The sequence below is a fragment of the Nothoprocta perdicaria genome, unplaced genomic scaffold (genome assembly GCF_003342845.1).
Source record: "Nothoprocta perdicaria isolate Ctin4 unplaced genomic scaffold, notPer1 scaffold_140, whole genome shotgun sequence".
In the NCBI taxonomy this organism is placed as follows: Eukaryota; Metazoa; Chordata; class Aves; order Tinamiformes; family Tinamidae; genus Nothoprocta; species Nothoprocta perdicaria.
In genome coordinates, this window is record NW_020454539.1 from 2038897 (window position 1) to 2048013 (window position 9117).

Consider the following 9117-nt stretch of genomic DNA (forward strand, 5'->3'; position numbering starts at 1 on the left):
TGGTTTGGAAATGGAAGACTTTCAAAAATGAACTTGTTTCTATGTATGTAAAATGTCTACCAGTGTTTCGTGCTTTTCAGCTTCTAGTTGGAATTACATGAAAACCAGCCATTTCAGACCAGTGCAGGAGCTACAGCTATGCAGAGGTGGAAGGAATGAGGTTTGATTAAAATGGATTCTGAAGTGAGCACCATTTTTGCATATTTAGGTCTGGGCTGATTCAGGGAATTAATTAATGATTTGGTGCTCAGCTGTCTCCATCTGCTCTGCTGAGCTTGCTGGGAAGCACTCCATGGAAACAACCAACCCTGGGTTGTGTCAGGAAAGTGAAGGGATTGTGAGCAGTGGAGCCCAGCTGCYGGGAGCAGGGCAGTGAATGGGTTCAGGTGGAGCCACACTCGGAGAGGCAGAAAGGAGCTCGCATGGAGGCCCAGGGACAGCAGAGAACACATGACAAGGAAATCMTTAGGATAAAGGAGCATCTCGGCAYGAGAGGAAGGCAGCTAAATACAGACTGTCACCTCCAGCTTTTGAAAAGTTTCAAGAACAAGGCTCAGCATTAATGTTTTGGGGAGAATTTCCAATGCACTAGCAATGGTATTTTTGAATCAGATCATAAGATTACATTCTAAGGCTCAGAATGATTGAAACTTCAGTTTTATTGTAGATTCTGTTCATAATCATAGGTCAGCGAGTTTTCTTAATATGTACCTGGAATAACTGTACGGCTTGCCCAAAGCCACTGCACTCATTTTCACTCATGGAGGGTTTTGCTTGTACCTTCAGGCAAACATGCATCCACTTGCACAGGATGCCCTGCCAGTATCTGTTTCTTTCTTTTATTCAGTGAGGGAGCTGATGTCTGCTTTTCAAAGTCATTTAAATCATTGCTTAAATCGTTCAGAAGTCATGCTTATGTACAAATACTTTTTAACATGTTGCATACATTAACTATTCATACYTCACAACATCACCTTAAGACTGCCACAAAGCATTACTGTGCATTGCTCTCATTTTGTCAGGAGTTTAGGTGGTTTGTCCAAAGCCTCAGAAGAAATGAATATAATTTGCAGGAACAGGCCTCAAGAATATCTCYGGACCAGAAGCCTCATTTCAGTTTCTGCAGACATCTTCTCTCCGTCTGCTTCTTCCTTGAATTTGGCATGCTAGTCTCTCAGTCTGTTAATAAGGAAATATATTTTCAAATGTTTATTTCCAAATACATTTAATGTGTCATTTTGAGAAAGTGTATGCTGTCATGCAAGCTCATAGGACATAATGTTTTGTTCAAACAGAGCACTTGCACAATCACTGCAACTTTCTTGGTCACCTTTCAGGCTTGATTTATAGATGCAGTGACTAGCAATGAAAACTGGCAGTATCGCTTGTACAATGAGAGATCAGAGGCAGAAATTAGAGTGGGATGGCATATAATGTTGGCAGATAAGGTAAAGTGGGCTATGAAGCATGATTAAATAASTGAAATCAAGATAATATACTTTCATGGGACAGGAGAACTGTGGCTGCGTAGGTTTCCCCACCTCCAGAGTGCAGGCTTTCAGCTGACACCTCTCAGAAATCCAGTGCTCATATAGAAGTACAAAGTACTCATGGACAGGCTAATGCCTTTATATGTATCGGTGGCAGGCAGAATCAGGAGACATCAGGAAGTCCCCAGGAAATAAGCAGATGGCATCTATAGGGATGGAAGGAAAGGGTGTAGAGACCTGCAAAGAGCAACTAATACTGTCAGAGCAGTAGCACAGTAAAATGGTCTTTGCCAGTATTCTGAATAAGGTAAAGGAAAATGATGTTACAGTTCTCAGAGCTTAAGAGGAGAAAGGAAAGGATGTGACATGTGATGCTGCGGAGGCTTGCATGAGAGAATTAGTTCTAAGCTTCATAAAGAAAACCACTCATCTTAGAGATGTTTTACACAATGATGCTACAAAGTCTGATCATAATTTGTACCAACTAAAAAAAAAAAAAAACAAAAACAGAATGAATCATTTATTTAATCAGTTCTTTTCAGAGACCACTGTAAGCAATGATGGTACCCAAGGCTGTGTTTTATAGCTCTGTGTATTCCCTGGTTGCAGATCCTGCTCAAAAGCATGAACTCATTTTTATGAACTTCAGGCCCATACTTCTGTACCCGATGGGTTTCTACAGTGGGGAAAATAAATTCTGCTTAATAACTCCTGAGGTTTCTTAATCTCATTATTTTGGTCCACATTTTTTTTTTTTTTTTATTGATAGGCACTCAGCAGTATAACATACAGCTGCCTGCAACACTTAAGTTTTTCTTTTTTCTCTACTTGCTTGCTTTTTGTTCATAGCCTTATATATACTTACACCATTTATATGCATTTTGGCATTAGTGGTACGCTATCGTAATAGTGGGGCTGAAAAAAACATGAATAGCTATGTATGTCTACACATATATTTGAATACTCCCAATGTGTAAAGCTTGTAAAGCTTGTAAAGGAACTGCTGTCAGATCACTGTACCAACTTAAAGCCATGGTAAAAGTCTGTTTTCTCAACCACTTTTATACAGATGCTTCTAGCATGAGATATTTAACTCAACACAGAGCAGGTTAGAAAAAAAAGTGTTAAGGAACAAAAGTGCAGAATAAATTACTGATAAATTGTATGAGTAGAACTGAAAATTATCCTGTATCCCGTGGTTCACAGTCTGTTTCTGACGTAGGGGACTGAGTTCATTTGAACAGTCAGACGCTCGTTAACTGGTCAAAAATACTCAGCCAATTATTAATTGTAAAATAAACGTAAATTTATCAGTTATTTTCATGCAGGAAAGGTGGAGCTGCTCTCTGCACCAGTTTTGTGCTCTGCCTGTCCTCCGGTGGAGAGAWGGTACAAAGACATGTGGCTCCCCACCGCTGAAGTTATCCAGTATTGATGGACATGTCCTCATTTGAGATGTTCTGTCAGTGCTGCTCACTGAGACTGGACTTCAGGATTGAAGGAGTCATGCCCAAAACTTGGCTGCTCCTACTGCACTGACACCCAGAGGGATCAGGGAGCCTGCCCTGAATTTCTTAAGGTCTCCAAAWGATCAGGAGCTTCCTTGTGTTTACTCAGAACATCAGTACATTGCCCTCCAGTGCTGTGCTCACCTCCTGTTGGATACCAAGTTTGAAGGGAAGAGTGCTACCAATTCAGTTCAGCAGCTTTCTTCTGTATTGTAGTTCATTGCTCTTTATGGTCATGGTCACTCATTCAAGTGTAAAGACCCTGCAGTTATGCATTACCATGATCACAAAACTCTCTGGAATGAAAAGCGTAACAGAAAAGTTATGAACAAACTCAGTGGATTCCCCAAATCAAAATGTTCAGCAGGGCAGAAGAGTTTCTGTGATTTTATCAAACGTTATATGCACTTAGTTCATCTGCTTTGAAATCCTGGAARGAAAAACAAACAAACAAACAAACAAAAAMCCCTATTCTGGTTTAATTTAATTTCCTAATGTAGAAGAGCTGTCAATTACATTCCGTGCCTTACCATCACTGTCCCCCACCAGCCATGTAGAAATTGTACCATCCTTTAAAACGTGTCTGGTTTAGAGGGAGAGGAATTGCTTGGTTATGTCTAATGTGTTTTTGTACTGTGTGCTGGTAGTATAACTGCAATCCTATCTGTAAAAGTATTTGAATACTTACTCACTTTGAAGCAGCTGAGTAGTCTCATTTTTATAAGGTTATCATGTGTTTAAAGTGAATACATGCTTTCTTAAAATAGWTGTTTTTCTGAAATTTAGATAAGCTCAAGTTTTGCTGGTGAGTGTCAAATCTTCTAAAATAATGTCTGTTTCTATTCTTGGCCCCTAGGTGGACACCCATGGAAATATTTTGCTAACATCGCTTGAAATCCACAATGAGGTGGCAAGCAATGAGGTCACAACCAGTGTCACTGATGCCAGAAATTCAACAATATCCTTTGACAGCTCAGGAATCCAGTACAGAAAACACAGCTCACATCGTGAAAGCCTGGGAAGGCGTTCATCAGAAAGAACAGGCACCCACAGCAAGAGGACCCACTTACGAAGAAGGTCTTCGCAACTGAAAATAAAAATCCCTGATCTAACAGATGTSAATGCCATCGACAGATGGTCAAGAATGGTGTTTCCGTTCACATTTTCTCTTTTCAACTTAATTTACTGGCTATACTATGTTAACTGAGTGACTCAACTTTTTTAAAGGACTTCAATTACAAGTGAAGTACTATTTGCCTGCAGAGTTTATATATATTTATATATAAAAATATATATATATATGAACTTTTACTATGTAGAGAAGATTCATGTATGTGTGGATACATATAGCACAGATTTGTGTGCATATATAAGCACACAATGGCAATGAAAGTGTATATATATGCACACATACATGCACATGTTCACTCTGAGGTTATGGACAATTTATCATAGAATGCACTTCAAAGGAACTTTTTACACTGAAAGGCAGGTGTCGACCCAAGAACAAGCCTTGAGAAAGTAAGTGTTGTATATTATCACTACAAAACCTTGATTGTCATAGAAATTTTCAAAGAGATGTAATGTGTATATAGTCAGTATTTAGTACATTGTTTGTAAATGCTGCCATACATGCTAATCATAAAACAGTAGAGCTCCACTGTTGATTTTAAAGTAAGTCATTTGCATTGCAGGTCCATCGACTGTAATTTCATCAAGCCAAATTTGTTTTTCTTTGCTAAAATTTTTGGTTTTATATATGTGGTAATAGGTTCTTTCCTAGTCATGAACGGGCATCATTTTTTAGTGATCTCTTGCTTTCTCTTCTGCAGTAAGTAAGCTGATCATAGGAGTGTTGCGCTRGGTCTCTGGAGACACATACATGTTCATAATATTTCAAACAAGCATTTTAAGTGTCCAACAACAGTGAAAAGAATCTTTTGTAAGTACTGTAAATGTGCAGCACATTTTCCTTCCCTTGGACTGACTCCAGCTGCCATGTCATTTTGAAAGAGAACAGCACATTTTTAGTGTAATTTAGCTGAGAATTCAACTAGTGTCAATGTGTTCTACATCTGCTATAGATTTAAAGATTGTTACTCCAGTGAAAGCATAGAAGATGTCTCAGGTTATTTGCTACTTCAACGTGAAACCACCTAGATGTAGTCTTTTTTAAACATGCATCCACATCATTTAACATTCTTATAACATTGTATGTTAATGTAAAATATGTTTGCATAATATGCATATATAAGTATATTTTCTCAATATTTTTCTTTTCTGTGCTTGCTATCGTGACCGCATGCTATGTCATACTTTTTGTTTCTGTGGTGTTACAACTTTTTATTCTCTAGAATTGAGCAAATAGAGCACTTCAAAAACTTTGATTCACTAACAGAGCATTTTCATATTTTATTTATATACTTACAGTATATACACRTACACTTACAAAACTAGTATGCTGMAGTCACAGATCACAAAAGATACCAAACAGTATGTCTTGTTCCAGCATTAATTATGTTCAAACATCTTCATGTGYGTGTGGCCAGTTTTGTTTTCATTCCAGGTCATTCCCATGCCAGGATTCTAACTTTTTCAGCCTAGTAGATTGTAGTTGTCAAGGTATGCCAATTTCAAATCTGTAATACTTAATTTGTTATTTATCAAAACTGAACCTTTCTAAAGAAAATAAGATATATTTTTTGTAAAGAGTATTTCTACCATGTACATTCACAAATAACAACAGATACAGTAGCATAAAATAGATCTAAAAAGATAATAATGTCAGGTGTAGCCCTGCCAGTTCTCTGCATATTGAATTCCTGTGGAAATCAATGGGAACTTTTGGCAGATAGAGAGCTTTGAATGCCAGAGACATCTATRAGAGAAAAATGTGTAGATGGCATCTACCAAAAAAAAAAAAAAGAAAAGAAAAAAGAAAATAAAAATCAAACAGAGTGAAACTGAAACAGCTGCCTTGGCTCTGTAATGACCTGTGTTCTCAATACACCTGGTTTKTCTGTGAGGAAAGCTCTGATACTGGTGCTGCTGCAGGGTACAGTCCGTCCTTTCCACCCCCAACTATTTGCAACTGAACTGTGAAACTTGGCTCTGGGCTGAAACTCAGCATAGAAAATCTTGGGTTGCAAGTTTGTAATTCCAGCCTTGGGGCTGCCCCGTGAACAGCAGCGCGCTCCGCGCTGGGTTGACTTGCAGCAAAGCTGTGGTGTGATGCCCAGCCGGGAGTGTTCACGGTAACCCAAGGTGTCCACACGTGCAGGACCCGCACTGCAGTCCTGCTGCATCGCTGGCGCTGGTGCAAAGCACCCGCGACTGCCGTTTGCAAGCACCGCATCTGCAAATAATGGTGCAGGATGAAGAGCTTCAAAATAATCCTTATGGCTGGGGCAGGAAAAAAAAAAATGTTTTTTTTGAAAGCTCCTCAGAATTAGGTCCTGTTGGTAAATCGTAATATATGACAGCTTGCTAATACCTATTCAAACTGTGAAGGAATTACAGAGCACATTGTCATCATTGCAAACAAAGTAGTTAAACAATTAACCCCCTCTCTAAGTACATATTTAGTAAAATTGTTAAAAGCCTTCTCAAGCTTTTTTTTTCCTGATATTGAAATACAATTTTAAAAATCTGACTTTTAAAAAATTGACATTAAAAACTTGTACCTTTTGTTCAGAAAAATTACTTTAATAAAATGATCTTGGAGCAAGTCTTTCAGCAAGCGCTTTGAACGACTGTGCTGAAAATAGGATTCAAGAAGACAGTGGTCTCACAGTCATGGTTTAATCACAGTTCTCACTTTTCTTAAAGTCCTGCCTCCTGGAATCCTGTGGTCAAGCATGAAGAAGAAAAAGAAAARGACTATTTTATTTGTGATAGAAATGTGTATTCTGAATCCTATTGAAATCATCAGTGACTTCAGTTGGGATTTTCAAGAAGGTGGGAAAAAATATAGCCCTGCCTGCATAAAGAAGAACTAGGCATTTTCAGGAACCAGGATTGGGAGGGAAAATAAACAGGGTGTCTATAGATGTTCCCCTGTCTCTCCTTTGCACAACTGGAGGGAGACATGTTACTGCATCCCCTTTCACAAAGTAGTATTTTACACCACTACCTTCTCCTCTCTTTGTCAAAAATAGGCAGTTGGACATTTCAACTTTTTCACCAGGCTTCATTCCCACAAGTCTAGCCAAGTTCCATGGGACACAGACAGATTGAAACTGGAGCAGATTCATGCAGGGGTTTGACTTGAAAAAAGCTGGGAAATTCTCACTTAAGGTTAACACTCCATCCTTAACACACATTTTTTTGTGCCTTTTTTGCCAATTCCCTTCCTCTGGTCCTCACATCACTTCTTACACACAGATGGACATACAACCATGTGTTAAGAATAGTGTTTGCCTTGACCTCTCATTTTCCGGCTCTTGTCACTTTGTGCTAACTGCAGTGTATGATTTTAACTATAGGTGGCTTTAAGACTAAAAATGGCAATTCCAACCAAATTGCACCAGAGTAATGTATTTCATAGCTAATTAACTAATTTCTAACTCTCACTACTATAAATAACATTTACACATCATTTGTTTGTAAAAGGCATTAAAGAAAACCAGAATTATCTTGTGTTATAGCCCTAAGGGTCAATAAACAGTAGAAATATGGTGGTGGTTTAACTCTTAAGTTGATTTCATCCCATTGTAAAGATATACTAAAATCCAGTCCTTTTTGCTTAAGGCATATTTCTGTATTTTTGGTATTCTTYGGCAGTGGAAGAAAAAGAAGGACAGTAAAATGGAATGATGAAGAGATGCTTTATGAAAATATCGATGAATTAATATTCATTTATTAAAAAGGATTTAAAGATTAATTGCTTACTTTCCAGTTTGTTTTCTGGGGATGCAAGGGGAATGACGACTGTATATTTGGCTAAACTTTACTGTTTATGTAACTTTTAAATCTCATGTAATGACATACACAATTTTGAAAAAAATTAGATGAAAATATTTTCAAATTGATTCACAAGAGAAACTGGATTTCTTAAGCCTGAACSTGCCATATGGCCTAGTGTTTTCTGTCATAGAGGAAGGAAAGGGAAAAATTACATCCACTGACTTGGTAAGTTTCTTATTTGTAAACCAACCTGCCTTCAGAATGAATGGTTGAGGTTGGAAGGGACCTCTAGAGATCATCTAGTCCAACCCCCCTGCTCCAGCAGGGACACCCAGAGCAYGTGGCACAGGGCGGCATCCAGGCAGATTTGGAAGTCCTCCAGAGAAGGATACTCCACAGCCCCCCTGGGCAGCCTGTTCCAGGGCTCTGTCACCCTCACAGGAAAGAAGTTCTTCCTCACCTGGAGATGGAACTGCCTGTGTTTCAACTTACACCTATTACCCCATGTGCTGTCACTGGCCACCACTGAGAAGAGCTTGGCCCCTTCCTCCCTACATTCCCCCTTCATGTACTTACCCATGTTAATCAGATCCACTCTCAGCCTTCTCCAAGCTAAACAGGCCCAACTCATTCAGTCTCTCTTCATACGAGAGATGTTCCATTCCCTTAATCATCTTAATTGCTCTCCGCTGGACCCTCTCTAGAAGCTCCACGTCCCTCTTGTCCTGGGGAGCCCAGAACGGCACCCAATACTCCAGGTGCGGCCTCACCAGAGCTGAGCAGAGCGGCAGGATTCCCTTCCTTGACCTGCTGGCAACACTCCTCCTGATGCAGGCCAGGATCCCATTGGCCTTCTTGGCCACGAGGGCACACTGCTCACTCATGGTTAACTTSGTGTCAACCAGGACTCCCAGGTCCCTCTCCGTGGAGGTGCTTTCCAGCAGGTCAACCCCTAATCTGTCCTGGTGCCTGGGGTTATTCCTCCCCAGGTGCAGGACCCTGCACTTGTCCTTGTTGAACCTCATGAGGTTCCTCTCTGCCCAACTCTCCAGCCTGTCCAGGTCCCTCTGGATGGCAGCACAGCCCTCCGGAGTGTCGGCCACTCCACCCAGCTTGGTATCGTCCACAAACTAGCTCAGTGTGTCCTCTGAGCCCTCATCCAAGTCATTGATAAACAAGTTGAACAGCACCAGGCCCTCTACTGGGTCCTGTGG

General features: G+C 39.9%; 1 protein-coding gene across 1 annotated transcript in view; it reads left to right on the forward strand.

Annotated features, from left to right (window-relative positions):
- The window catches only part of GABRB3 (gamma-aminobutyric acid type A receptor beta3 subunit), a 105653-nt gene extending 99639 nt beyond the window's left edge, over positions 1–6014 (forward strand). The window contains exon 9 of the mRNA XM_026034263.1: positions 3855–6014. Coding sequence (XP_025890048.1) covers positions 3855–4205 — 351 coding nt within the window. The 3' untranslated portion in view covers positions 4206–6014. The remainder of the gene's footprint in view (positions 1–3854) is intronic.
- Positions 6015–9117: the final 3103 nt, after the last annotated feature.